This window comes from Hyperoodon ampullatus, assembly GCF_949752795.1.
Source record: "Hyperoodon ampullatus genome assembly, chromosome: 2".
Classification (NCBI taxonomy): domain Eukaryota; kingdom Metazoa; phylum Chordata; class Mammalia; order Artiodactyla; family Ziphiidae; genus Hyperoodon; species Hyperoodon ampullatus.
This window is the reverse complement of record NC_136915.1, coordinates 34799108-34827016: the sequence shown is the minus strand read 5'-3', so window position 1 is coordinate 34827016 and position 27909 is coordinate 34799108. Positions and strand designations below refer to the sequence as shown.

Here is a 27909-nt window from a genome sequence, read left to right as displayed (position 1 = left end):
TCCCAAGAGCTGGGTGGGCAGGCCGAGGCCTTTAGGCAAGGAGGTATCCCAGGCCCATCTCTGCTCAGGAACGTCGGCCTAGAATCACAGCAGGAACCCCGGGCCTTGCCAGCCTGATGACAGAGGCACTAGGCACTTATACTTAGCTAACATTTAAACAAAGAACAAAATACTGTATTTCTGCGTGGACCAGCCTCCTGGTGGCTCACCCCTTCCCAGAGGGAAGACAGCCTCCTGGTCGGGCACTGGGTGTGTCCTGGAAAATATGGGTTCCAGGCAACGGGGTGGGTGTGACTCTGAAAAACTATTAGCTGCATGTCTTGGCTGGTGGTGGTGGATGGAAGAGAAGACTGGGGTTCCAGCCCCTCCAAGTGCAGGGGCTAGGCCTCAGAGAGACGAGTCCAGGCATTCTGAGTTCCCAGGATCCAGGGCTGGTAGGGTGACCTCTGGCAGGCTGTTCCTCCTCCCTGGACCTCAGTTTCCTCACCTAGGTATAGGCCAAGGGCCTTTCCCTCTCTGGCTGGCTGTCTTTTTCTCTTAAAGATTATGTCAAGTCTTCATCCATAGAGCATTTTGAAGATGGTATCAGGCAGAAAAAGGGACTTAAATCTTCTTCATCAGAAGGGGTGTCTCTGCAGGAGCAGGATTTGTCTGGTGAGATAAAGTCATCCTGTACATTCACTCCAGCACTGGGCACAGACCATGTGCCCAAGCCTGTGTGCTAGGCCCTGGGGTGGGGATTCTAGAGAAGACTATGTCTCAGTGAGCTCATCAGCTCCGCGAGGTGACACCTCTCCCCAGGAAATAACCAGATGTTTCCAGGACAAGTTTAACACACAATTCAAAGCTCTTGGACCTTTCTAATTTCTCTAACCACATCTGTCATGAAGGAAGATGGATGCATGGGAGATTGGTTGTGCAGATGTATGGATGGAAGGATGGCTGAAAGGTTAGATAATGGATAAACGGATGGATCAATACAAGAAAAGATGGGTGGGTGGAAGGATGGGTGGGTGGGTGGATGGATGGATGGATGGATGGGTGGGTAGGTGAATAGATGAGAGGATCATTGGATATGTATGATACAGGCTGTTGGTCCCATAGCAGACAAGTATAAGGGAAAAAGGTCTAGCCCTGCCTCTTGTTCATTGTGTGACCCTAAGTCACTTCTTTATCTGTAAAGTGAGAATCTTATCTGGAAAGACCTCATCTGTCAAGTGAAGAGTCATGAGCCCAGCCTGCCTCCCAGTTCTGTTTTGGGTATCCGGTGAAATAGGTGTGGACTTCCCACGCCGACCTAGCGGCTGTGACCAGGCCTAGGCCACTGGCCTCACAGGCATAGGCAACATGCTGTGTTTTAGCTGTGGGAGTGATGCACCCCTCACCCCCCCATGGATGCAGGCCTGTTCCTGGGTTTCCCACTTCCCCAGGCTGCACAGGGCGCTCTGCCGGGTTAGGAGAAAAGAGGTGACCTCTGGAGAAGTGTTGCTGCCAGAGGGCTCCGCGTGGGCTGTATTTTTAAAGGAATAATTGATGTGTCCTGTTTGTTATTAATCTAAGTGTAAACAAAACAGGGTCCATGAGGAGAGCACACAGGCCTGAGGGTTAGGGTTTTGGAGTTACACAGTGTTGGCTCTGCCATTTCCTAGCTGTCTGACATTGGGCAAGGCATGAGCCTCAGGTTCCTCATTTATAAAATAGGAACTAATTATAGTACCCACCCCTTAGGTATGTTATGACAATTAATGGAGATAAATGTATGTAAATCCCCTAACACAGAGCCTGGAATATATATATATATTTTTACATCTATATTGGAGTACAATTGCTTTACATTGTTGTGTTAGTTTCTGCTGTATAACAAAGTGAATCAGCTATATGTATACGTATATCCCCATATCTCCTCCCTCTTGCGTCCCCCTCCCACCCTCCTTATCCCACCCCTCTAGGTGGTCACAAAGCACCGAGCTGATCTCCCTGTGCTATGTGCAGAGCCTGGAATATATTAAACGCTCACGAAATGCACACCTACCCCAGTGGGGAACTGGGCCCTTAGCACTTTGGAGGTAACTCCAAAACTTCAAGTGCAAAGATTTCCATCCTGGATGCTGAGTCCCTGGGTTGGTTTTCTTTTTTTTTTTTTTTTTTTTTTTTTTTTGCTTTATCACAAATTTAATCAGTTATATGTATACATATGTTCCCATATCCCCTCCCTTTTGCGTCTCCCTCCCACCCTCCCTATCCCACCCCTCCAGGCGGTCACAAAGCACCGAGCTGATCTCCCTGTGCTATGCGGCTGCTTCCCACTAGCTATCTACCTTACGTTTGGTAGTGTATATATGTCCATGCCGCTCTTTCACTTTGTCACAGCTTACCCTTCCCCCTCCCCATACCTGGGTTGGTTTTCTTATTTCAAAAAGTCCAGCGGGACTCACATGCCTCTTGACAAGGGAGCCTTTACTGAACAGTGTCTGTTTTTAGTTGAAATTCCAGCAGTTCCATGGGCCTCTCTGACCCTGTTCTGATTACCCTCAGATTAATAACAGACAGGGCACATGAATTATTCCTTTAAAAGTAGTTTATGTGGGACCTATAAATCTTTCCAATGGGCTGAGCTGGAGGGAGGAGGAGAATTAGGAAGGGGGTGTCGTCTGAGGGAAGAGGCAGAGACCAGGGGAGCTGGCCTAACAGGGCCGAGGCCGCGCTTGCAGGGACCCAGCATGGGGATGATGCTGTGGGCGGTGGCAGGCCCTGCTGGCTCAGGGTGAGCTCCGGCCGATGGCAGGAGGCCCAGACCACCCACCGGAAAGAAGCCCTGAGGCTGAGTGGCCCCAGGCTTAAGTGGGGGTAGTCCTGACCCGAAGCCATGGGGATATAGCTTGGGGGCAGGTCATGATGGGAATGTCTTACTTCCCTCAGTCCCTAAATCCCCAATTCAGGTTGGCTCCAGAGCCAAACCCTCCCCAGCCCCCCATTCCCTGTAGGCTCCAGACATCTCCCTCTGGCCAGCCCCATCTGCCCCGCTGCTCGTTCTGCTAAGCTGCCTGCACGGTATGTGCCTGCAGCTGAGACTCTGTGTCCCTTCTGCTGGGGCTGCAAACAGAACTTCCTGAAACCTGGTGGGACCAGGTGGCAACAGGAGAGTGACTGGTTTTCCAGAAGGTGAGAGAACGAAGGGTTCCAAGCTGGGAGCAAGAGCGATAGTGATGCAGTTACAGCGTCTGCAGGGCTTGCATTTGGGGAGCTGGAAACTCAGGGCAGGTTGATTCTGCCTGTTGTAGGCTGTCAGAGCTGAGAACGCCCCCCTTGGTCAATGGGAAGGGAGGAAAGCTGTCCAGAGAAGCCAGGGAAGGGACAGGACTTGCCCAAGCCCACACAGCATGAACAGCAAAGCTGGGGCCGCTCCTGCAACACCAGGTACCTGCTCCAGCCCTTTCCTGCCCTGTTGGGCATCACCATGAGGACGTTTAATCCTCACTCCTGTGCACCCTCCATCCCACTCAGCTGGACAGCTATTCGATGGGACCAAATTTACTACTAGCGCAGGGGTGATCGAGGGAACTTTGGGGTCCACAGGAAGGTAGCCTAGACCCGTCCCAGTGCCCCAGCCTTCCTGAGATCCCAGTGGGATCCTTCTTGATAGTCCTTCTCAAAGGGACCCAGGGTCTTGGGCTCAGCTTGGGCCCCTGGGAGCTTCACTGCTGTGCAGGAAAGGGTGGGGCCAGATTAGTAACAGAGAGAACATATCCAGCCCATCACTGTCTTGAGCAAGTTGCTCCTGCTCTTGGACCTCAGTTATCTCATCTGCCAAATGGGAGTGAAGAGCAGAGACGATTTCTAGAGGGCAGTTCCTAGCACGGTGTCTCACCCAGAAATACACCACTTGTGCCAGCCTGCCCTCTCCTTCTTGGATTAGGCTGGTGCCAAGCATAAGTGGAGCAAATTATTTTGTGTGCAAAACAATTCCCTCCAACTTCTGACAGGGTGACCTTCCATGAACCCCTGCCCCTCCACCTGTAGACTTTACCAGCCTTTACCAGTCAGGTAGCAGGGCCAGGTGAGGGTTGAGGCAGTGCTGCAGAGCAGCTGGCTGGGGCAGTTGGAAGGAGCCAAGGCAATGGGACTGGGGGGTCCGTGCAGCCACACCAGCCAGGAGGCATAGAGGTGACTGTCGGGGCCCAGGACAAGAGACATAGGGGGATGGGTCTGGCTATTTTTTTTTTTTTTTTTTGCGGTACGCGGGCCTCTCACTGTTGTGGCCTCTCCCCTTGCGGAGCACAGTCTCCGGACGCTCAGGCTCAGCGGCTGTGGGTCACGGGCCCAGCTGCTCTGTGGCATGTGGGACCTTCCCGGACCGCAGCACGAACCCGTGTCCCCTGCATTGGCAGGCGGACTCTCAACCACTGCGCCACCAGGGAAGCCCGGGTCTGGCTATTTTAAACTCAGCTTAATTTTCTCTACCTGAAAACCAACTTTTGCCAGTGGGGTAACGTTGTTCCCGGAATTCTTTCACCCCATAAGACCTGGGCTCACTCAGGTTCCCAGGTCCGGCCTCTCCATTTCACGGGAGCCCTGCTTTCCCGCTCGAGCTGAGGGCAGGGAAAGAGGGAAACTGGAGTCGGGCACAGCTTCCTAAGCTGACCCTGTGTTGCCGGTGGTGACCCCTGCCCTGTCGTCAACCTCCTTTCACACCAGAGAAGGATCCTGTCTCCTGGTCTGTTTAATTCTTCTATTATGTTTCCCAGACTCGGAGCCTCTGGTTGCCTATTGTCCTGAGCAGGCTCTTTGCATTTGTGTAAAGATTAGACACGTTAGAACCTTCGCTCTCACTCCGATGGTCTTTTCTCTTTTACTTTCTCAAATCCGAGATCCTTCTTTCTCGCTACACTCTGCTTCCTTATCCTCTCTCTCTCCCTACCTGTCTTTATCAGCCTCCCTGTTTATTTTCTTCCCCTCCCTGATCCCCTCCTTCTCCCCGCTGACCTGCTTTTCCTCTGTCTTCTCTTCATGCTTCAGTAGTTCGGATCCTCTTCCCCCCAACACCCCCCACCCCCCGACCCCAAGCCTAACCTAGCTTAATTCCGTATTTATATTCCCTTGGAGACTCATAGAAATGACTGAGAGCATTGCTCACCTCATTCCAGAAATACTCTTCTAAATTCTTAGAGAGGCACCAGGCGGGGTAGGGCGTGAGCACTGGGTGGGGAGTCACTGTGCTTTACTGGAGAGACCAAGACCCAAGTTCCAATCCGGGCTCTGTGTCCACCAGCTGTGTGACCTTGGCCGGGCTGGGATCTTGTCAGAGTCTCCATTTTCTCCCGGGCAGCAGTGGAGCTGGTACCCAGATGAGAACAGCTGTGTCCGGGGCTGTGAAGGAGAGGGGTCTGTAGTGCCCTGAGAACACAGTAGGTGCTCAGAAATGTTTGTTTCTGCTTCCACTGCAGCCTGAGCCAGCCTGGGGGAAGGAAGTATCTCCCTTCTTTGTTCCGTTCTGCCCTGCTCTACCAGGATCGCATACATACATGTGTACACACATGCACAAACCCTGGGAAGAAACAGAATTGCCTGTTTTTTCATGGTCATCTATTTCTCCCTTCCTAAATGTCTAATGGTAAAAGAGCAGCTGAACACAGGAACTAAAACTTGGGCAGCCTGGGTTCCTGGATTTCCACAGTTCAAATCCAGGCCTTTATTCATTCATTCCCTCCTCCGTGGGACAGCACTCACCCAGAGGCTCCTGCTGTGTGGCAGGCAGGCTCCAGGCCCAGCCGTCTCTGGAGTTCTGGACCTCGAGATCATTGAGAAGATAAGCCCAATGTCATGAGTCAGGCATAAGAACACGGGTTCTGGGAGTTCCGAGAAATGAGAGGGCCTTTCCTCTTGTGCCTGAAGACAGGGTCCCTGAGAAGGGTGGATTCTGAGCCAGCAGAGGGGCAGAAGCAGAACACTGGCCCCCTGGGAGCCCCTCCACCACTTGGCCTTTTTTTGCAGAAAGTCACAGAGGTGAGCCAAGACATCCTGTCGTGTCCGAGATGGGAGGCCTTCTAAGGGGCACTTGATGTGTGTGCCCACAAGCCCACAAGGGAGTCTATGAGCCAAACAGGTTCAGCACCCACCATTTTGGCTTTGTTTTGCAAACAAGGTAACTGAGGCCCAGGAGAGATGTCCTTGGCGGTGGCTGCTCAACTGAATAGGTTCTGGAGGGGACCAGAATTCCTGTTCCCAGGCCCCCGGGGGTGGGGTGGGGGTGCTGGGGAACAAGGGAAGAAGGGTGCTTCCTGGGGCGAGGGGGGAGGAAGCAACTCCAGGCTAGTCGGAGGTCAGGGTTGAGCTGTGTCCTTCACTGGGAAAAGCAGGCCCAGAGAGGGCTCTGACTCGCCCAAGGCCACACAGCCTTGAGCAGATCTTTTACCTCTCACACCCCCGAAGGGACACCCACCACCTGGTTGGCAGTAGGCAGGCAGAAAAGCAGGGTCTCCTCCAAGGAAAGGGAGGTTTTTGCTCATGGGACCTCTCACTCCAAACTCTGAGATCTGGGCAAGACCTGTGGAGCAGCCTCGGAAAGTGAGGGAGGGGGCTCAGGACACTTGGGGGATAATCTGAGGAGGCCCAGTGGGACTGGGAGGGGTCCCTGGGGGCAGCAGGGGAGCCTCAGGACTCCGGGAGGTGCTCCAGGCTCAGAGAGAGGAGCAGGGGCCTTCCCTTCCCCCTCTTTCCTCCCCCCTCCTGTTCCCCACACCGCGGGGGCTGGGGCGGGCCAGGCGCCCTGGGAGGAGGCGTTGTCCCTGGCTCCCGGCCCACCGGTGCAGCGGGGCAGGGCGGACGGGCAGGGGCGGGGCCGTGCCTGGTGTTATAAGTGGCAGCCAGGGCACCGAGGCAATGAGCTATCAGCTCAGCTTGGCAGCAGGACGCTGGCAACAGGCGCGCTCCCTGCTCCGGTCCAGCCTGCCCACTCCGCCACCACCATGGTCGCCATGCCCACCGCCTGGTGCTCCATCGCGCTAGCCCTGCTCGTGGCCCTGCACGAAGGTGAGCCCCCTGGCCTCGGCTGCTGCAGCAGCCTCTGGGTTTGTTTGTCTGTGTCTCCCCCTGGGGCTGCTGTGCCCTCCAAGCCAGCTGAGGGCATACAGGGGCAGGAGCCCCGCAGCATGGTGGCTGCATGGGGCTGTGCAATTAGAAGTGATGCAGTCCCAGGGCAGCCACTAGCCTTTCCCCCCAAGAGCCGCTGGGCTTCCCCGGGGTTGGCCTGGAGCTCCTGAGCAGTGAGAATGCCTACTTCCTCAATTATGCAAGAGGAGGAGCCCGGCGGGTCCCCAATCGCAGCTGTGCCAGGCGCCCTGACCCACCTCTCCACCTTTCTCTCCCTCCTGTGCATGCAGGCAAGAGCCAGGCCGCGGCCACCCACACCCCAGAGCAGCCAGCGCCCTTGCCCCGTGCCCGAGGCTCCCACCTGCGGCCTCGCCGTTGCTCCTGCAGCTCCTGGCTCGACAAGGAGTGCGTCTACTTTTGCCACCTGGACATCATCTGGGTGAACACTCCCGGGTGAGCTTCCGTGGGGATCCAAGTGGGGCTGCAGGGGGCAGGAGTAAGGGGTGCTGGCATGCCGGGGAACCTCTGGCACACTACAGAGCTCTCCCTGGGGGTATTGGGCTAATATCAGTAGCAATCCACTATTGCTTCAACTCCTACGTGGGGGCTGCCTGAGCAGTATAGAGGGCTGTCTCATGAGAATCCTCACAATAGCCTGGTAAGAAAGTATTGGCTCCATTTTCCAGATCAGGGTACTGAGGCTCAGAGAGGTTAGGTGCTTCTCGCAAGATCACACAGGAAGGAGTAAGTGGTAGGCGGAGGCTCCATCCTAGGTCTGCGGATGCCAGAGCTCACAGCGGCTCTGCCATGCAGCCTCTGCATAATGTTCCAAGAATAATACGATCAATGACAGCACCCACGTCTTGACTGCACCAGTCCCTACGCCAAGCACTGCTTGTACATTATCATCTCATGAGCCGCCCTCCACCCCCCATCCTCCCCACGAGGCAGGTACTGCTGTTGTCGCCAAATGACAGATGAGAAACCTGCTCTGTGTCACCTGGCAGAGCCAGGGTGCGGGCCCAGGGCTGTCTGTTCTGTCTGCACCCGCACTGCCTCCGGGCCACTGCATACTTCAAGTTGAAGTTTCTCTGTGTTTGTGTTTTTTTTTTCCTTCCCCAAATTACAGAAGACAAGAGAAGCCCGGCACGTAAGCGTGTGTGGAGCTAATCCGCATCCAAACACTGGCTCAGGGCGGGAACCCTGCCAGTCCCTGGGTGCTGGGTCTACCTGGAGTCTTTACAGCTCCAAGCACATCGTCTAAAATTAGCACTGGCACCCAAGGTGCTGGTCCAACTGACCACAGGGCCCCTGCCCTGCCCCTGGCCTGCCTTGGCCAGACTGAATCTGAACTCGATCTCAGCTGATCACACACACACACACACACACACACACATACACACACCATTTTTAAGTCAAAATTCTAAGAAACAACTTTGCCGTATAGAAGAAACTAACACAACATTGTGAAGCAACTATACTCCAATAAAACTTCTAAAAAAACAACAACAGAAAAACAGACTCTAAGAAACATTTGTCACCCTTCCAGGCAAGTGGTGACGAGGTGGGGGCAGCTTAGCTGTGAGCCTGCGTGTTTACTTCTGTGAGATGGCATTTCCCCCCCTCCTCCAGGACAAGCTGAGGGTCTTCTCTGAGGACAGGAGGACCAGCCTGCTTGCATCAGCTAACGTTCCTGTCCGGGCGGGCGGGGAGGGGCGGGAAGGACAGCTTTCACCCCCTCCTCCCCATGTTGAGAGTCCTACTGAGCAGGACCGGGGGAGTTGAGGGGGAGCAAAGGCCCAGAGAGGGGAAGGGTCTTGCCCTGGGCTACCTGGCACCTAAGGAAGAGCCTGTGGTGGGACTTCTTGAGGTCAGGAGCTGGTTACTTTTGCTGCCACCCTGGTGGCATGGGTGGCCATCTCAGTGTGCAGTGTGGACAGTCTCAGCTTGCCAGTGGTCCTGGTTTATCTAATCCCCTCTCTCGATTTCTCTCTCTCTCTCTCTCTCTACCCTACACCACTACCTTGCTGGCTGCCCGCCCACAGACAGACAGCTCCTTACGGCCTGGGAAACCCGCCAAGACGCCAACGCCGCTCTCTGCCAAGGCGCTGTGAATGCTACAGCGCCAGGGATCCCGCCTGTGCCACCTTCTGCCATCAAAGGCCCTGGTAAGTGGGCACCCAGCCTGCAGGGCCCAGGGGTGGCTGCTGGTCTGGATCTGCCCTGGAGGGCAGGGTGTCTGGGGGACCAGCAGAGGAGCAGACTCCTAGGGACCCGGAGGCTGCCCTGGGTTGTTGGGCAGCATACCCTCTTGTGGGGAACCAGTCACCCCCGAGTGCCACCCCCCTCACTGCCCAGCTCTGGGGGCTTCTGAGAGCATTAAGTCCCTACTCCCAGGCAGGGGGAATTCTCCCTAGGTGACAGCTGAGGCAGCTCAGGCCCAGAGAGGGGACAGGACTTGTCCTGTCAAGCCACACAGCTAGTCAGATGGAGAGCTGGGCCTTCAGCCTTGTCCACTGACAAGGGCTTCTGGGTTCGGACCTGAGGCTCAGGGAACTTCGGAGCCTTCTCGGTGGAGAAGTAACATTCGGAGTTGGGAGGCCATGGCACCATCCCAGAGGTGTCACAGAGCTGCTGGGAGAGCCTTTGCCAAGTCTCTGCACCCTCTGGGCCTCAGTTTTCCCATCTATAAAAGGGATGAGAGGCTTTCTTCCTTCCATCCTCCACTTGGAGCATTTGGGAAAGTAGAAACTGACTTCACCATCCGTAGCCTCCTGTTCCCATGACAGTTTATGAGAAACTCCTCCCCTGAGACTCCAGCTGTGGCTCCACCCCTGCCTCAGTTTCCCCTGCACAAGGGCCCGGCTCAGCTGCAGGTGGCTGGATTCTGGGAAGGCCGGCCACCTAGCTGCCTCTTTCTGAGGCTAAGAACACATTCCCCGTAACTCAGTTTTCCTCAGTCCCCACCCCACTGGGGAAAGGAAGGATGCCAGGTGCACAGGGTGGAAATGGATCTGCTCCTGAGGGCGGGACGGGGGATGGCGGCTGGGCCAGGCTTGCAGCCAGGTGGCCTTGGGGCCCTGGACAGCCCCTCACTTGGGCCTTAATGCTGTTCGTTTAGGACTGAAGCTGTGGTAGTCCCAGGCAGCGAGTCCCCTGCAGCTGTGTTCCAGGCTGGCAAGACATGGGCCACAGCAGGAGAGCTCCTCCAGCAGCTGAGGTGAGGGGCATCTGCACTGATTGAGCATCCTCTGTATGCCTTGCACATTTCCCAATAGAAGCTCAGAGAGGTGAAGGTGTTTGCCCAAGGTCACACAGCAAGCTGTCCTCTGGCCAACTCCAGAGCCTGTGCTCTTAACTACTATGCTCTTTGTTACCACCAGACCTGGAAGTGGACTTTTATAGAGGGTTCGAGGGCTTGTGACTGTGGAAGGTCCACAGGTGTTCATTCAGGCTGTGTCTGAATCAAGCACCTCCCACATGCTGGGGTCCAGAGGGGCCAACTACCCGGCCTGCTCCCTCTCTGTGTCCCAGACTGGATTGCCTCCCTGGCGGCCTCAGCATGGCTCAGCTCAAGGCTTGGCACCCAGGAGGTGCCCATGAACGTTTGTCCAAACCAAACTGACTTGAGAACAGAAACCCCACAGCCAGGCTTCCCTGGTGGCACAGTGGTGGCACAGAATCCGCCTGCCAATGCAGGGGACACGGGCTCGAGCCCTGGTCAGGGAAGATCCCACATGCCGCGGAGCAACTAAGCCCGTGCGCCACAATTACTGAGCCTGCGCGCTAGAGCCCACGAGCCACAACTACTGAGCCCGGTGCTGCAACTACTGAAGCCCGTGCGCCTATAGCCTGTGCTCCACAGTAAGAGAAGCCACCGCAATGAGAAGCCCGTGCACGGCAATGAAGAGTAGCCCCTGCTCATCGCAACTAGAGAAAGCCCGCCTGCAGCAATGAAGACACAACGCAGCCAAAAAGAAAAAAAGAAAGAAACCCCACAGCAACCATGCAGCACAGTGACTAAAGGGGCAGCTTCTGAGCCAGAACTTCCTGACTTGAACCCCAGCCCTACCACAAACAAGCTTTGTGACCTTGGTCTTATCACTTAACTTCTCTGTGCTTCCGATTCCTGTCTGTGAGGCGGGGACAGCAGTGCATCCACCTCATGGGCTTGTTGTAGGTTAGACAAGTTGACACACATGAAGACACTCAAACAGGGCCCAGCCTGAGGGAGCTCTGCAGGCCTTTGCCATCCCCACCTCTGTCCCTGAGGGCTCCTCCGGGCTGGCCAGTGCCGGGGTGCAGCCTGGCCCCTCGGGAGCTCCCATTTCTGTGGGGAGGCAGAAGCATAGGAGAAAAGGCAGGATGGTGGGATAGGTAGGACCCAGCATATACTTAGGAACTGTCTTAGGATGAAAAAATTCAAGATAGGACTTTGTAAGTGTTTGGCATTTCGTCATTAGCAAAGAGTTGGCTTTGCCAACCTGCACTCAGCCTCACACAAGTTGAGGCCTGATTTTATTTTGCAGACCAAGAAAGGGGCTCAGGGAGGTTGAGACCCTTGTCCAAGTTCCCATAGCTGGGAACCAAAGCCAGCCTCCTAGCTCCCAGTCTAGAATGCCTTGAGCCAGGATGAGGCCACTTGGATGACACCAGAGTCCCCACCAGTGTCTCAGCCAAGTTCAAAGGGCAGCTAGGACCCATACCTGTCTGGGTTGGACCACCTTGAGCTGGACCTTGAGGAATGGGAATTTTAGGAGGTGGAGTTTGGGTGAGCAGAAGGTAAACAGCCTGGAAGGAGCAGCACGGACAGAGGTGTGGAAGTGGGAGGGCGGTCGGGGGAATCCACCGGGCTGCTCTTAGCGGTCCAGTCACTCTGGTGGCACTTGATGTTGAACGTCAGTTTTGCCAAAGCTCCCTGTGGGCAGAGCAGCTTCTGACTGGTCTGGCCTCTCCTTGATGTTCAGACCTTGTTTTCAGGGTCAGCTGTGGCCACCCGCTGACCCCATGGCTGTGAGTAAGGGATCCGTCCCCTATGGCCGCTGCCTCTCACAGGGAACTCTCAAATGATCTATATTTCCTGAGATGCTTAATTGACCTCTCTCGATTCCAGGGACATTTCTGCAGCCCAGATCCGCTTTGCTAGGCAACAGCAGAAAGCAGCAAGGGATCCCAGGCCTACACACTCCAGGTGGAGGAAGAGATAGCTCTGGAAGCTGGAGGAACTCTGGGAAGAAAGCCTGTGTGGAGCCGGGAGGAGAGGGGCATCCTAGGGCTGGGAGACCCTCCGCCTGTTTCCTGGGCCAGGAAACCCACCTGCTGGAGTTGGCACAAGCTCTGGCCTCCTCGCCCTGTGGAGGAGGCCTCCCTCAAGGCAGCTCTATGCCCTCACACTGCCCAGGAAAGCCATCAGCCCCAGGCTGCAGCCTGGCCCCCCATGCTGGCTCTGGCCCGACAGCCCTGCTGAAAGGAGCAGCGTGGGGAGTGCGCTAACCTGGAGGCCACATTCCAAGGGGTGTCCTGTCTAGTGGCTGCAAACCAGGAATGATGTGCAGTGATGGACGTTCACACCTAAGCCAGCTGTAGAGGCTGGATGGGTCTATCCAGGACTTAAGTCCCAGTTGGGCCCCGTCTGTCCCCTCCAGCTCTCCCCCCACTCAGAGTCCTTGTACCCTCATACCTGGGGACACTCCTGATGAGAAGGGCCTGGTCTGCTTCACCTGTCTGTATATAACTTATTTGCTCTGAGAACTTTGAAAATTCCGATTATTTATTTTAATGTATTTTTTTAGACTCTCAATTATTTACCTGTGAACTTGTGTTTGTAATAAACAATGAAAGGGTACTCTAGTATTTTGTCTTAGCTGAGGAGGGGGTGGGAGGCATCTCTCAGCAAGGGGTTGCTTGGAAGTGAAGGGAACACAGGAAGGGGAAGAAAAGAGCCTGGGACAGGTGGCTGAAGCCCTGAGTTCCACGCCCCTGTGCCCTGGCTGGGCATCTCTGGTTGCTAACCCACCCTCTCTGGACTTTTGTCTATCATGTGCCCAGACAGCCATTTGCAGTTTTTTTTTAAGTTTATTCTATATTGGGGTATAGTTGATTAACAATATTATGCTAGTTTCAGGTGTACAGCAAAGTGATTCAGTTATACATATACATGTATCTAGTCTTTTCAAATTCTTTTCCCATTTAGGTTATTACAGAATATTGAGCAGAGTTCCCTGTGCTATACAGTAGGTCCTTGTTGGTTATCTATTTTAAATATAGTGGTGTGTATATGTCAATCCCAAACTCCCAATTTATCCCTTCCCCCCACCTTTCCCCTTTGGTAATCATAAGTTTATTTTCTAAGACTGTGAATCTACTTCTGTTTTGTAAATAAGTTCACTTGTATCATTACTTTTAGATTCCACATATAAGTGATATGATATGATATTTGTCTTTCTCTGACTTACTTCACTTAGTGTGATAATCTCCAGGTCCGTCCATGTTACTACAAGTGGTATTATTTCATTCTTTTTAATCAGCCATTTGCAACTTTGACATCCAGGGTTCCAAGACCTATGTTTCCATCAGGCCAGTAAGCGATGGCCAGACCTTTCCCAAAAGCATATTTGAAAGGAGTCAAGACTATGAGGGTGCCAGGACCCACTTCTGCTCTAGTTGCCCTGTCCTGCCAGGGGCCACCTCTGAGGTCTGGAGCAAATCTCTCCAGTGAGGGCCGGGGTCGGAGGGATTCCAAGGCTGTGTGCAGCCCTACTGGCCGGTGATGGGTGTTGTGATGGAGTCACAGCGTGGCCCTTGTCCCTCACCCTGGGCCTGGGACAGACTCTGCTGGGGTCATTCAACACTGCTCTGACTTAAGAAGCCCAGGGCTCTAGGACTGGGTTGGCCAATCATGCCAAGGCCCAAGAAGCTGCACACCTGAGTCCCAGGGATGGCCAGAAGCCAGGGCCACCCCTGCTGGCAGCTGCCTAGACCCATAGCCTCCATTACTGCCAAATCCCCCTGCAAGCAAGCTGTTCCCTTTTCCCCTGGCCGGCCTCTGCTGGGAATGGCAGGCTGTGGCCTGGGCCAGCTATTGAAAAATAATTCTTTACACACTACTGTAAGCCTGTCTTGTCCATGAAGCCAGCCCCGACCCCCTCATGGGAGAATAACATGTTGACACATATTAAACTCCTACTGTATCCTGGCACTTTACCCAGATGAACTCACTTCATCCTTGCCACAATCCTATGACATAGGTACCTTTATTATCCCCATTTTACAGATGAGGAAACTAATGCATAGAGAAGGCGATTGACTTGCCTAATGTCACACAGCAAGTAAGTGGCAGCATCAGGATTTGAACCCAGAGTCTATAGTACACATGTACGTATGTACGTATTGAAAAAATATTTGTTGATTGAATTCATGGATCACCACTGTCATATGACATTGAACAAATCTTTCTCTCTCTGAGCCTCAGTTTTTTAATCTATAGAACAGAAAACAATAGTCTCCACCTTGTAGAGCTGGTGTGAACCCTAAATGGATAAGTTATGGTGCTGGGCTCAGCCGTGGGCCTGAGAAGAGGCAGGATCTGCTTGTCAGGCCATCAGTGGTGGTGATGTAACGCGTGGGACAGCCACAGAGCTGCAAGACCTGATGGGAAGGGAGATTGGGGCTGGTTGGGGTGCAGAGGCGTGGTCAGAGAAAGACTCAGGACTAAGATGCTACTGCCATGGCCTCAAAGAAGAGTGAGACTCAAATCAATAGAAAGAAAATGAAGAGGGAGCCCCAGACACAGGAGACAGGAAGGGTAAAAGTTTGGCAGTGGGAGTGACAATGGCATTCCCCATGGAGGACCCCATGTGGCCAGAACATGGTCGGGGGAGATAGCAGCAGGACATGAAGCCAGAACACCCTGGAGGCCAAAGTAAGCAGGCTGGATCTTCTTTCATGGGCCCTGGGGACCCATGAAAGGTCTGCCAGTACCGGGGACCTGGTCAGAGCCCGGCTTTGGAAAAATGCCACCAGAGGGCCACACAGGGCAAGAGCAAATGAGGAGACAGAAGACAGAGAAGCAAGTTCACTGCTGGCCCTTAGGGGTCCATTCTGGGTGGTGAGGGTTGGTGTGATGGAGCTGGCCTAGTCACTTACTTCCTACTGCAGCCCAGGATCCCAGCACACCTCTCAAATCTCACTGAGCCTGACGCCAGGGGAATCTCACTCCCCACAGGCGCAGCATCCCATTCAAAATGACCCTGCCCCCTTGGAAATCTCAAAGCAACAGCCAAAGGCCAGGCTAGGCAGCTGTGTGGGGCAACCCCAGGATGGCAGGTGCGACAGAGGCCAGGCAGAGCAACGTAGGTTGAGGGTGTGTCAGAGGCCCAGGGAATTAGGCATTCACTGCCCTGGCCAGAGTTCAGAGATCAGCGACCCAAGTGATTAAGTGACAGAGAAGATTAAAGGGAGGAGAGGAGGCCCAGGAAGCAGGTAAAGGCAAGAAGATAACATAATCCCCTGGATCCTGATTATCAGGAAACGGGGGCCACTGGCTTGGGCCCTGCACTAAAGAGTGTCCTGCTCTAGCCCTCCGCCAGCCATACCTCTCTCCCGAGATGAGAAGTTTGCAGGGTCAAGGGTTGTGGATACTCAAAGTCTGAGCCTGCTTCTAGACCACATTCCAAGTAGCCGGGGCCCCAGAAGTGTGGGGGAAGGTGGGATAGAGTTTGGAAGAAGCAGAGGAAAATTTACGAAGAGCAGCTGTCAAGTCAAATTGAACCCTGGGAAGAAAGTCGTCAACATTTTAGAAAGTTTGTCTGGATTTTGTGGGACAAAATCTCCCCCTTTTCCTGCCTTTTTCTGCCTTTTCCATCAGCTCTCACAGGTTTTGTCAAGGCTTTCTGAGCCAAGTTTGTGTTCCTTTTGATTGGAACACCAGGCAGAGATAGGCCAGAAGGGGGCACAGGGTGACCCAGATTTATGCGGGTCACATGCACACGTGGAAGCAGAGGCAGAGGGGAGTCTGGTCCCATGTCCAGGGCTATGTGGCCTGATACATATCTCGGCTACAAACCAGCCCTTTCCTGCCCTGGGCTGCCTCTCCCTCCACCCCCTCCGCCAGCCAAGAACCCCAAGGAATTAGTTTCATTCTTGCTTTCTCACTCTCTGAATCTCAGGGTTTTAGGTTGAGAAAAGTCATCTGCCTATCAGAGCAATGAATCATTGGAATGTGGCTATCCATACATTCAACAATTATGAACAATCACCGTTCAGAGACTCGTGAACAAGACAGACACAGCCCCTGCCCTCACAGGCCAAGAGAAGAGCCCTTCAAGAAAGCCCTGTTAATATGAAGATAGAAGTGACAGCGAACATTTACTGAGTGCTCATTAAGTGCTCACTGCACGTGAATCCCTTGGTTCCTCGCAGCAACATTACGCAGCAGGTTCTATCATTATTATTCCCATTTTAGAGAAGAGATAACTGAAAGGTTAAGTAACTCACCCAAATCTCACAGCTAATACGTGGCTGAGCTGGGATTTAAATCTCAGGCTCTCAGCTTGTATGCTGTCCTGCTGCTCTAAGAGGGTAGATCCACAGTGTGATGGAGCCCCTGGTGGGGGAGCCCGGGAGGCTTCCTGAAGGAGGTGATGTCTAGGCCAAGATCGAGGGGATCGGTCAAGTGAAGGAGGAGGGTGGATAAGAGTGTTCCAGGTGGAAGGAACAGCAGAGGTGAAGACTCTGTGGGGAAGGGAGCTATTCTCAGCCCCTCTCAGGGAGCAAAACAAGGAGGGTGCATGGGGAAGGCTGGAGATGGGCAGGGCCCTCCTGAGCGCCTGGCAGGGGGAGGGGCTACAAGCAGGGAAATCCACAGCAGCTGTCACCACCACCTGCCCCCAACCTTGCCACAGCCTCAGACAATTTCTCCCTGGAGAATATTACCATGCCTGAAACATGCCTTTGGATCAAACCACACTTGCTGCCCTTGACGTCTCACAGGCTGGCAGGGAAGACAGACAAGGGCAAAGTGAAGGGACAGGAAGTAGGTAAGTTATGGGCTGCCCTTCCGGCAGGGGGGGCGGGGAGGGGAGGGGAGGGTTTGGAGAAGGAATAGGGTTTGCACATGCTGGGATGAGGGAAAAGGCTGGAGCATGGAAGAATCCGAACGGAGGCAGCCAGCCTGATCAGCAAGGGCCAGGCTGGGAACAGCATCCAGTGCCAGGAATTCGAACTTGAGTGATGGGGAGCCAGCGAAGGTGGCTAATCAGGGGAGAGACAGCCAGGACAGGAGCTGGCCTTGGGCGGCTGGCTTACCCTTGGTCCTTCCCACCTCCCCAGCCAGTGCTTCCAGCTCAAAGGGGCCCTCCCAGCCCCTCGCAGGGGAGAGCAGAGTGTGGGCCTCTCCTCTGCCTGCCAGGGACCTGAGCCAAGAGCCCTCAGCAGCTCGGAAGGGGGCCATGTGTGGGCCCGCCAGGAACTCTGGAAGAGGAATGTGGCCTAATTAATTCTCCAAAGCTCAGAGGGCCTCGCCTTGTGGGAGCAGCTGCCAGGACAGGCCTGCCAGGACGCCACGGGCCCAGCCCGTCTATCACTGTGTGCGGGGACAGCAGGCTGGGAGGCCCAGAGACAGGGGCCCAGGGGGCCAGCCCCTTGCCTCCAGGCACACACGTGTCCTCCAGCCCCTTCACAGTAAATAATGCAATAATAGTAACAGTAATAGCAACAGGGCTTGAGGGCTTAAAGTGTGCCAGGCCCTGTGCGAAGCCTGTTGTACTCACTTCTCATCTAATCATTACAAGGACCAGTGAGGTGGGTACCGTTATGATCTGCATTTTGTAGATAAGGAAACTGAGGCTCAGACGGGTGAATTTCCCGGACCAGGATCCTGCAATCAGAAAGCACAAGCAGGGGCTTCCCTGGTGGCACAGTGGTTGAGAGTCCGCCTGCCGATGCAGGGGACATGGGGTCGTGCCCCGGTCCGGGAGGATCCCACATGCCGCGGAGCGGCTGGGCCCGTGAGCCATGGCCGCTGAGCCTGCGCTTCCGGAGCCTGTGCTCCGCAGCGGGAGAGGCCACAACAGTGAGAGGTGTGCATACCGCAAAAAAAAAAAAAAAAACTAAAGAAAGAAAGAACAAGGAGGGAAGCTGGAATTTGGACCTAGGGAGTCTGGGCCCCAAGACCATGTTGTCATAACCACCATGCTGGGCTGGCTCAGCAGGGGAAATCAAGGCCCAGGGAGGTGGGATGCCTTTCCCAAGGACAGTGGATTAAAAAAAGGCCCTGGGATAGTGAATGGGGTAAGTACCTGCAGGGAGAAAGGCCACGCCCCTGTCCTCTGCTTGGATTGCCTTCTCCTGAGGTTTCTTATGGGGCTCTTCCTCTCCTGGCCCATAGGTCACCCTCAGGGACCTGTGATTCATTACTCCAGGCAGGCAGGGCTGGAGGAAGCGATCCTGTCTCCTGGAGTCTCCACCCATTTGGTCCCAGTGACATGGTAAGAGCACCGCCGGCTGGGCGGCATGTTCTCAAAGACTCCTCCTAGCGACCCTATCCCCCCTCCATGGGCTGGGGGTTGAGGGTACACCATGGCCATGAGAGACTCAGAGTGGTGCAGAGATGGGCTGGACCAGGGCCTTTCAGCTAGAAAGTGGCAGACCCAGGACAAGATGGGCACCCAGACTGGCCTGAAGCCAAGACTCTGCCCTTCCCCGACAGCAGACCAGAAGGAGAGCAGTGTAGCCACATCCCATCCCTTCTGTGAGCTTGTTTCTCATCCGCTGTATGGAGCTAAGAGGACCAACCTTATAGGCTTGTCCTGGAGTTCATTAATAACAGCTCACACACTATGGGTACTTCTTGTGTCAGGCATTGTCCGAAGTACTTTATTTAATTTTAAAAAATTTTCCAAAACAAGATTTTATTCATGGCTATATAACATGTCACCATAAGGCTGTACCATATGTATTTGTTACTCTGTAGGTGTATATTTAAGTTTGTCCCATTTCCCACCAATCCAATAAACACTGTGTGCTACATTTATACATAAATTTTATATTCATTCCTAATTCTTTTTTGTTGCATATTTTTTATTGGGACTTAATTCACACCCCATAAAATTCACTGTTTAAAGTGTACAATTCAGTGGGGTTTTTTTATATATTCACAGTTATACAACCATCACCACTATCTAATTCCAGAACATCTCCATCACCCCAAAAAGAATACCTCACCCTTTAGCAGTGACTCCCCATATTCCACTTCCCTGGTCCCTATAAATTAGGAATCTACTTTCTATCGCTATGGATTTGCCTCTTCTGGATATTTTATATCAATGGAATCATACAATAAGTGGCCTTTTGTGTCTGGCTTCTTTCACTTAGCATAATGTTTTCAAGGTTCATCTATGTTGGAGCATGTGTCGGTATTTCATGCCTTTCCATGACTGAATAATATTCCCTTGTAGAGACAGGCCACATTTTGTTAATCCATTTGTCTGCGTTGTTTCCACTTTTTTGGTTTAAGCATGTTATTTTAGCCCTCAGCGACCATCTGGGGAGATGCTGTGTTATCATAATATAGACAACAAGATTGAGGTCCAGAGAGGTTAAGTAACCCACACCAGGTCACTTAGCTAGTGAGCAGCAGTGGTGGGCTTTGCCCCAGAAGTCTGGCTACAGAGACCATGGCCTTAACCACTAAGCTTCACTGTCTCCTCAAAGTAAGAGAGTGTAGGTCAGCACCCACAGCAAGCAACTGCACCAGAGGTGACACCCATAGGGCACTTAGGGAAGGGTGGCTTTTCTCAGCAGCATTTCTGAAGGTGGCAGAGCCAGGGTCTGCCAGGCAGAGCCCCAAGCTAGAACAGGGGTGTCAGGACACCCAGTGTTAAAGGATTGCTATCTCGGCACACAGGTAGTTCTCCCAGGGGACATCTCTCCACAGCTGGGGGGAGCTTCTCCCTCTGCAGCACATCTTTGGCCTGTACCCCAGAGCCCATCTCTCCACCCATCCCCACCTACGCAGCCATGGCTCCTCTCCTGGCCCCAAGGCCCTGCCACTGGGCAGCTGAAGTAGGATCCTTGGGTGAGGTCAAGGTCAGAGCTGCAGTTGAGGTCATGTGGATGGGTCGCTGCCTCCTCTGGCCTCCATCTACTAAATAATGAGATAAGAAATCTTAATACTTTCTCTTTTTTTTAAATTACAAAGTTAGGACAATACATACACAAGAACTTGTGGCTTTAAAAAACTGAAAAGAATATGGGAGCTTCTAAAATAAAAAGTTTCCTCCTGACCTCCCTCTCCAAGGCAGTTACTCTGAGAGTGGGGTAAGTAGACTCTTCCTATGGATTCAGGCATATGTTTTCTAATGTTTTAGAGGTGTTTAAAATAATATATGGTGGGCTTCTCTGGTGGCGCAGTGGTTGAGAGTCCGCCTGGCGATGCAGGGGACACGGGTTCGTACCCCGGTCCGGGAAGATCCCACATGCCGCGGGAAGATCCCACATGCCGCGGAGTGGCTGGGCCGGTGAGCCATGGCTGCTGAGCCTGCGCATCTGGAGCCTGTGCTCCGCAATGAGAGAGACCACAGCAGTGAGAGGCCTGCGTACCACAAAAAATTAATTAATTAATTAATAAAATAAAATAAGAAATGGTGACATGAGTCTCCCTATTCTGAGACCTTCTTTTCTCACTCCAAAGGCCTCTCACTTTCTAGACCAGTAGGCAGAGATCCACCCCCATCTTAGTTTTAACAGCTCCACATGGTTCCTGGCATGGACAGGCTGTTGTCACTTGACCATCACCGGCTGACGGCTTTTGGAAGGCCTCCATTCATCATTTTCATAAACACGCTGCTGTAAACACCTTGTTTATACATCTTTGTCCTCAAAGAACCGATTTTTAGACATGGAATTGCTGGGCCAAAGAAAAGCACATTTTAAATATTCTGCCAAGAATGAGGTTCTAATTTGCAATCTTGTCCCCACTAGGTGCAAGTGCCCTTTCCTCACAAGCCTTCCAGCACAGGGTTTTATCCATCTCTTATTGTTTGCTGCTCTGATAGCGAAACCACTTCTTCACAAGGAATCTGATATGCAAAAGAGATACGCCTGATGCCACCCAGATTGGGGAGGGTGAGGGGCCTGGAGGCGCTCCATGTCCCACCCTAACCCCTGGTGCAGAGGACCCCTCTAGGGTCATCCAGCGCTGCTCTCCAGGATCCTGTTTGGCTGCAGGCCTGTCCCTCTGAGGCTGGCGTGAGCCCCCAGCCTCTCAGTCCTGCCCAGTGGTTTGGCCCTGAAGGGAGCTAAGGATGGAGGAGGGGCTGGTCAGTCTTCTTCCTCAGCTGACTCCACCCTTCCCAAATAGATGCGCCTTTGAGTAGGGTGCTCCTGGGGACAGCATTGTCATGGCAAAGCACATGTGGTGGGGGACTGTGGGCACCTGAACCTGCAGATGTTTTGAAGAGGGGGATCCTGGGGAGTCCTGCTTCCCCCTCAGCCTGCAATCCAAACTAGCCTTTTAGAAAAGACTGGATCCTGGTCTTGCCTCTGCCCAGGTCTTGCTGTGTAGACCCAGGCAGGTCACTGTCCTTTCTGGGCTCCAAGCTCCCAGCTGCCAGGCCGGGGAAATCCCTCTCACAGGGTAGATGTTGAATCTGCTCCCTCTGGAGACTCCACACTTGCCACGCGCATGAGTCACTGCCCAGGGGGAAGGATGGCTCCTGCTGGGAGTTGGCAGACTCAGGGCAGGGAAGGGGAGGCTCCCTCCCTACAACTTTGATGCTGCGTGGTGAGCTTGGCACACTGGAGTCCCACCTGGCTAACGTGAGACCAAGTGCGAGCACACGCACGCAGGGCACACCAACGTGTGAAATGCATTCTTGTGTGCCAACTGGGGATCCTTCTGCTGGTGTCCAGGCATTCAGGTTTGTGTCTTGTGTGATGGGTGTCCATACACAATCCACCTGTGTGCACGTCGACACATACAAGTAGGTGTGCCTGAGTGTCCCTGAGAGTGTAAGTCTTCGCCTGGTTGTGGCTGCCTAGATGTGTGTGCATACATGTGCCTACATCCGTGTGCATGCGTGAGAGTGCAGGCGTACCTGCAGGATGTGCATGCAAGTCCATGATTAGGGATTACAGGTGTGTGGGCGCACCAGTGACACAAGCATACAAGCTAGTGTGTGTATTTGTGTCTGAGCATGTGTCAAAACACATGCATAGAGTGTCCGTAAGTGTCGATGGAGTGCATCCACGTGTGTGGATCTAGAGGTGCTTCAGTGTGCGTGTGGGCACAGCTGTGTATGGCACTATTGCAGTGTGTCTCTCTGCTGAGGCAGATACACACAAGTGTGCATTTGCACCCCAGGAGGTGCCACCTCAGGGTCTGCAAACCATGACATCTCCTCCAGGGCCCATCCCACGTGGCCTGGACCTCTCTCCTCTGCACACACTGAGGAACCAACAGAGGGACAGTGTCACTGCTTTCATTACGGGCAGATTGATTATTTTAGTAATTAGTAAGTCGTTAGAAACCTTACTGAGTTTAAGTACAAACATGGATATATCATAGATGCAAAATGCATATGGAATCTGAACAAGAAGCATGAAAGTGAAGGATATTCCACCCCAGTCTGGGATGGCAGTGGTGGATAAGTACACGCAGGGCTCAGAAAGGCAGGAGAGGGAGGGGGAGCAGAGAACCCCTGCCTCCGTTTCCAAGGCTGCCCAGCCCTGACCTCCATCCCCACCCCCACCAAGGGCGATACTGTCCTGGGCCCAGATGCCCCCAACTCTGACTTGAGTGGGAGTGGGGGAGTGAGGGTGTCAGACCATCCCCTACTCTGACTGCAACCAGGCAAGGCAGGTCCCTTCTCAGCCTCCGTGTAACTCAGGGATAATCATACCTACTTGGGGTTTCTCAAGGAACCTCAGAATATGAGCTCCAGGGCTTCCCTGGCGGTGCAGTGGTTGAGAGTCTGCCTGCTAATGCAAGGGACACGGGTTCGAGCCCTGGTCTGGGAAGATCCCACATGCCGCGGAGCAACTAGCCCCGTGAGCCACAATTACTGAGCCTGCGCGTCTGGAGCCTGTGCTCCGCAACGAGAGGCCGTGATAGTGAGAGGCCCGCGCACCGCGATGAGGAGTGGCCCCCACTTGCCGCAACTAGAGAAAGCCCTCGCACAGAAACGAAGAGCCAACACAGCAATAAATAAAATAAATAAAATTAAAAAAAAAAACAAGCTTTAATGTTTGCATAATTATAAAAAAAAAAAATATGAGCTCCAATATCTGCCCACCTCCTTCCTCCCCTCAGAACAATTTCTATCCCCCCACCCCAGCTCCTCCGCTTCTCTCTCAGCCTGAACTGCCTCCTTGCCCCAGGCCTGACCCACGAACTGCTACCCGCCTGTCCAAACCCACGCCCGTGCCACCACCCAGCCACACATTTGTCATCTCAGCTGGACTGTGAATTCCCAGGGTAAGGAAGGCTCAGGCATTCCTGGGTCCCTAGAGCCCACCCCAGCCTGGCACGGCTTAGATATCAGGCACGATTTGATTTTAGAAACTGAAGATAAGGGTAGGGGAGGGAGGAGGGCTCTGGGAGGAGCAATGTTTGGTAAACACGGCAGGTGGTTGGGTGCCCTAAGACTGGATGAGTCAGCCTGACCCTTGGTCTGGAGGACTGAAGGAAAAGCATCATTTACCAATCTCCACCAGGTGCCGTCATCACCCATGCACTTGATCCCCACCACACACCTGGGAGGTAAGCAGTATTTTTATTCCCATTTTATGGATGCAGAAACTGACCCTCAGAGAAGATGAATCAGCAGCAGAGCTGGGACTCGAGCCCTCCTAACTCAGCACCTTCACCAGGCTCTCCCCTCATGTTCCATCTCCCCTTCTCAAGCCCTGCCCACATTCCCAGCACTTAGCAGGAGTCTGTGGCTCTATCCCAGGGGCTTTGGAAAATGCCCTCAGGAGCAGCCCTTGATCATAAAGGATAGGGGTGGTGGATAGATACCCCAGCTTCCTCATGCCATGGGTGGGGTGACCCTGAGGCTGGTTCCACGCCGTCTCCTGGAGGTCCCCAGTGGGGCTGAGCCCTGCTTTCCACCTGCTGCTCATTAACTGGCCTGTGTTGGCTGCCCTTCCGGTCTTCCACGTCCTTTATAGCTTCCTGGAATCACCTTGAAAATAAATCCATGCCCTCGAATCCTAGTTCAGGTCTTCTCCGAGGGCCCCAACCCAAGACAGAGGGGCAGCAGCCATGGGGCCTATGAGTCCCTGGGAAGCCAAGAGGACCTCACTGCAAAGGGGTCTCTGCCTCAGAGGCCCTGAGACACATGCAGGGCCAGAAGCACCTCAGCACAAGTCTGGGGCCATGGGAGGAGCCCCGGCAGGCGGGAGGCCAGCCCGGCTGCAGCTCTAGCGCTGTGCACAGTGTCAGGTCGGGGTGCAGGGCTGCAGGTGCACCAGGGTAAAGAGGGCAGCAGGGTGTGAGTGCAGCAGCTGATGGGAGCAGGGCTTATCTTAGTCACCAAGACCACACCCGTACCTCCCTCCCTTCTGCAGAACTGGGCCTGGGACACATATGTCCTTGCAGGCCCCAGGGCAGATCCCGGCTAGAAAACCCCAGGGACCCCGGCTGACCCTCTCCTGCTCAGCCCCTCTGGTCTGGGTCCTGGCAGAGCAGGGAGGCTGCCTGGGGAAAGTCCTAGACAGGGATCTGAGCAACTCAGTGCCTCTCTGGGCCTCAGTTTCCCATTCATGAAATGGCACAGGGCCCTGGTGGGGCTGAGGAAGTGAATGAAGGCACCCCAGCACACCTCAGAGGGTTCCTGTTCTCTGATTCTGCCAGGAAATCATTTGCACACAAAACATTAGATGTGGCATATCTTACACCCCTAAGCCTTTCAGAAGAGGGTATTACTTAATGCAGAGGAGTTAAATTCTAATGGTGGAAATTCAAGCATTGGAGAAGACATAGCTTGACTTTGGGGATTGGCCTTCCTTACACCCCTCAAACCACACCATGTCAACTCCCAGGCAGGCAGTGGAAAGAGCACAGGCTTTAGTGCCAGACAGACTTGGGCTCAAATCTTTGGTGACTCAGAAAAGCCCCTCAGCCTCTCTGAGCTTCAGCTTCGTTGGCTGTGAAATGGGTTGACAATGCCCACTGACCCAGGTAAGCATCTTCAATCTCCTTTAGTCCTCAGTCTAGTGAGGAAGTAACTCTGATCCCCAGTTGATGCAGTAGAGACCCAGAGAAGAGGAAGCAGGTGCTAAGGAGGCCAGCCCCTGCTCACGTGGGTCCACAGTGGTCCAGGACCTGCCTGCCCCCTGCCCAGGGACCCCTGAGGCCTGGGCTGTGCCCTGTCCATTCCAGCCTTCCCCTGCTTGGCCCAGTCCTGACCCGAGGCTCACCCACTGCCTGGTTCCTGCACCTGGCCCATGGGGCAGCCAGGGCTGGGTCTTCAGTATCGGCATTCCTCTGAGATGAATACCTTTGGCCTCAGGAATGCTGGGAACTGAGCCAGGAGGTCAAAGGTCCATGACCTTATCCTACTCCCCTGAGACGCTCTTAAAGCCTCACAGCACCTGGGCGAGGCAGGCATGACCCAGCCACAGAGGGAAACTGAGGGCCACTGACTTCATCCAGAAAAGGAAACCAGAGGCCTCCTTGGTTATCCTCAGTAAGGTTCAGGACAGCAGAAGATGAAAAATGAAATCAAAGCAAGCAATGGAGTGGGAATTCCACTTCTGGGTATATACCCCCAAAGAAATGCCTAGATATGTTCATCAGAAAATGTATACTAGAATGTTCAGCTTTTCCTATGGGAGCCACCGGGTTGCGAGGCGCGTGGTCTTCTCCTCTCCCCGCCATGGCGTGTGCTTGTCCACTGATATCAGTGTACTCCAAAAAGGGGGAGCCATCTGACAAAAATGTCACTTTGCCTGCTGTGTTCAAGACTCCCATTCAACCAGATATTGTAAACTTTGTTCACGCCAACTTGTGCAAAAACAACAGACAACTCTATGCTATCAGTGAATTAGCAGGTCATCAAACCAGTGCCGAGTCTTGGGGTACTGGCAGAGCTGTGGCTCAAATTCCCAGGGTTCGAGGTGGCAGGACTCACCGTTCTGGCCAGGATGGTTTTGGAAACATGTGTCTTGGAGGCTGCCAAGACCAACCAAGACCTGGCGACGTTGGCACCACAGAGTGAATACAATGCAGAAGCGATATGCCATCCCCTGTGCACTGGCTGCCTCGGCCTTACCAGCGCTGGTCATGTCTAGAGGTCATCATATAGAGGAAGTTCTGAACTTCCTTTGGTAGCTGAAGATAAAGTTGAAGGCTATGAGAAGACCAAGGAGGCTGTTTTGCTTCTGAAGAAACTTAAGGCCTGGAATGATGTGAAAAAGGTCTATGCCTCTCAGCCAATGAGAGCTGGCAAAAGCAAAATGAGAAACCGTTGCCGTATCCAGAGCAGGAGACACTGCATCATCTGTAATGAGGACAGTGGTATCATCAAGGCCTTCAGAAACATCCCTGGAATTACTCTACTTAATATAAGCAAACTGAACGTTTTGAAACTTGCCCCTGGTGCGTATGTGGGACGTTCCTGAATTTGGACTGAAAGTGCTTTCCGCAAGTTAGATGAGCTGTATGGCACCTGGCGTAAAGCTGCCTCCCTCCAGACTAACTATTGATATAACCTCCCCATGCACAAGATGCTCAGTACAGACCTTAGCAGAATTTTGAAAAGCCCAGAGATTCAAAGAGCCCTCTGAGCACCATGCAAGAAGATTCATCTCAGAGTCCTGAGGAAGAATCCACTGAAAAACCTGAGAATCATGTTGAAGCTAAACCCATATGCAAAGACCATGAGCCGGAACACCGTTCTTCTCCAGGCCAAGAACCACAAAATCCAGATGGATAGGGCTGCAGCAGCACTAGAAGACAAATCAGGTGAGAAGGATATTCCAGGCAAGAAGCCTGTGGAGGGAAAGAAGGCTGTTGGCATTAAGAAGCAGAAGAAGCGTTTGGTGGGAAAAAAGGCAGCAGTGACCAAGAAACCAACAGCTGAAAAGAAGCCCGCAGAAAAGAAACCCCACCACAGAAGAAAAGAGGGCTGCTGCATAAACTTAAATGTGTTTATTTCGTAAAGGTCAAATCACTTTGGACAGCTAATTTTGAATAAAGACCTGATGAAAGAGACAGTGGAAAAAAAAAAAAGTTCAGACTGCTCTGGTGGCGCAGTGGTTAAGAATCTGCCTGCCAATGCAGGGGACATGGGTTCAATCCCTGGTCCGGGATGATCCCACATGCCGCGGAGCAACTAAGCCCGTGCGCCACAACTACTGAGCCTGAGCTCTAGAGCCCACGAGCCACAACTACTGAAGCTCTCACGCCTAAAGCCCATGCTCTGCAACAAGAGAAGCCACCACAATGAGAAGTTCGCACATCGCAACTAGAGAAAGCCCAGGTGCAGCAAGGAAGACCCAATGCAGGCAAAAATAAATAAAATAATAATTTTTAAAATGTTCATAGCAGCACTATTTATAATAGTCTCATACTAAATGAAGTAAGTCACAAAGAGAAAGACAAATATATGATATCACTTATATGCGGAATCTAAAACAATGATACAGATGAACTTATTTACAAAACGGAAACAGACTCACAGCCTTAGAGCAGGGATCCCCAACCCCCGGGCCATGGACTGGTACCAGTCCGTGGCCTGTTAGGAACCAGGCCTCACAGCAGGAGGTGAGTGGCAGGTGAGCAAGCGAAGCTTCATCTGTATTTACAGCCACTCCCCA

General features: G+C 53.3%; 1 protein-coding gene and 1 pseudogene across 3 annotated transcripts; both read left to right on the top strand.

The window, feature by feature from the left end:
- Nucleotides 1-6965: 6965 nt before the first annotated feature.
- On the top strand, nt 6966-12296 carry EDN2 (endothelin 2; the record flags this gene model as incomplete). 2 transcript variants are annotated; one of them, XM_079697369.1, is made up of 5 exons in its annotated part: nt 6966-7029; nt 7380-7542; nt 9135-9257; nt 10211-10309; nt 12203-12296. In XM_079697369.1, the coding sequence occupies 5 exons, from the start codon at nt 6966-6968 to the stop codon at nt 12294-12296; spliced, it is 543 nt and encodes a 180-aa protein (XP_079553495.1). The 2 variants fall into 2 exon arrangements, with proteins under 2 accessions (XP_079553495.1, XP_079553496.1); XM_079697370.1 differs by lacking the exon at nt 10211-10309.
- A 13671-nt stretch (nt 12297-25967) lies between these two features.
- Nucleotides 25968-27229, top strand: LOC307048318 (large ribosomal subunit protein uL4-like; annotated as a pseudogene). Its single transcript has one exon. The product of its transcript is annotated as a large ribosomal subunit protein uL4-like (transcript).
- Nucleotides 27230-27909: the final 680 nt, after the last annotated feature.